General features: G+C 66.5%; 1 protein-coding gene across 1 annotated transcript in view; it reads left to right on the top strand.

Annotated features, from left to right (window-relative positions):
* LOC104390717 (myomegalin-like) overlaps positions 1-1,185 on the top strand; it is a 30,337-nt gene that overhangs the window by 28,243 nt on the left and 909 nt on the right. Inside the window, exons 34-36 of the mRNA XM_009999911.1 lie at positions 252-353; positions 535-722; positions 980-1,117. Coding sequence (XP_009998213.1) covers positions 252-353; positions 535-722; positions 980-1,117 — 428 coding nt within the window. The remainder of the gene's footprint in view (positions 1-251; positions 354-534; positions 723-979; positions 1,118-1,185) is intronic.

The following is a 1,185-nucleotide window of genomic DNA, read 5'->3' as shown; positions in this document are numbered from 1 at the left end:
CCTTCCTGGCCCCTCTGCTGAGACCCGTGCAGGTACAGGATCCCCCACCCGCCCCAGCCCCTCTGCCCAGCTCCTGGGCTGGGGGTGCCTGGCCCCTCTGCAACCCTTGGGTGGGCCCAAGCACCTCTCCTGTCGTGGCAACAGGAGGGACAGGGTGCCCTGCTGGCAGGTAGAGAGGGAGGGCAGGACCCCAGCAGCCCCAGGCACAGAGCCACAGCCACCTGCAGGGGCTCAGATGCTTCTTCTTCCAGGCTGCTTCCCATCTCCTCCGGTGCGGGATGTTGGCACAAGCTCAGCAGTTCCCCTCCTCTCCCCACTGCCCTCTGACACGCCAGTGGCCCGGCAGATGGACGGTGGGTACTGGAGTGTGCCCACATATGTGCCTCAGGGGCTGCTGAGACCTGACAAATTCATGGCAGTACCCTTGCTGAGGAAGGATGGAGAGCCCAGGGCAGAGCCAAGCCCCTGGCATGGGACAAGAGGGCCACAGGGGGGTCAGGCAGTGATCCTCACCCTGCCCTGCTCATTCCACAGTGCCAGGTGGGGCAGATGCACCAGTGAGGAAGAGCGAGGGACCGACGGGGGCTCATGTCATCAGCCGCCTGGACACGTACCGGGCCCTGGAGCAGCGCGTTCTGGAGGGGAAGGTGCTGGCCCGTGAGCTGATGTGTCTCACACGCCCGGCACTGGGGCTGCCCCACTGCCCACTCCCAGGAAAAGAGGTAAAGTGTGGGCAGGACAGGGCTGGTGGCAGCTGGGGGACAGCCCCTACTCCACAGGCTGTGCATAAAGCAGCTCCTGAGCCCTGTATCACCCCTGAGCCTTGCAGGGCTGGCAAGCAGCAGGTAGCCCCCAACCTGGGGGCCGTTGCCAGTGCTGTGGGCACTGCCCTGGTGTTGGGCTGGGCAGAATGAGTCTCTGGGAGCAGTGGGGTGCAGATACCCTGGCAGCACCTGCTCCCTGCATCCTTTTCCTGCAGGCCTTGGGGTGGGCAGGCGCAGGGCACCTCTGGGGCAGCGCCAGCTCCCTGCACCGTGTCCTGGAGGAGTGTGTGTCTCTCCTCGCCGCCTTCTGGAGCACCGTGCTGCCTGCCAGCCCTGCCCAGCAGCGGGGCAAGGTAAGCACCGGGCCGGGGCTGGCAGGGCGGTGGGGCTGGGGGCGTTCTTCCCGCGCTTTGTGGTGGCC

Source organism: Chaetura pelagica, unplaced genomic scaffold, assembly GCF_000747805.2.
Source record: "Chaetura pelagica isolate M959 unplaced genomic scaffold, ChaPel_1.0 scaffold246, whole genome shotgun sequence".
In the NCBI taxonomy this organism is placed as follows: Eukaryota; Metazoa; Chordata; class Aves; order Apodiformes; family Apodidae; genus Chaetura; species Chaetura pelagica.
The sequence above is the reverse complement of the archived record's forward strand: the minus strand, read 5'-3'. Positions and strand labels throughout refer to the sequence as shown.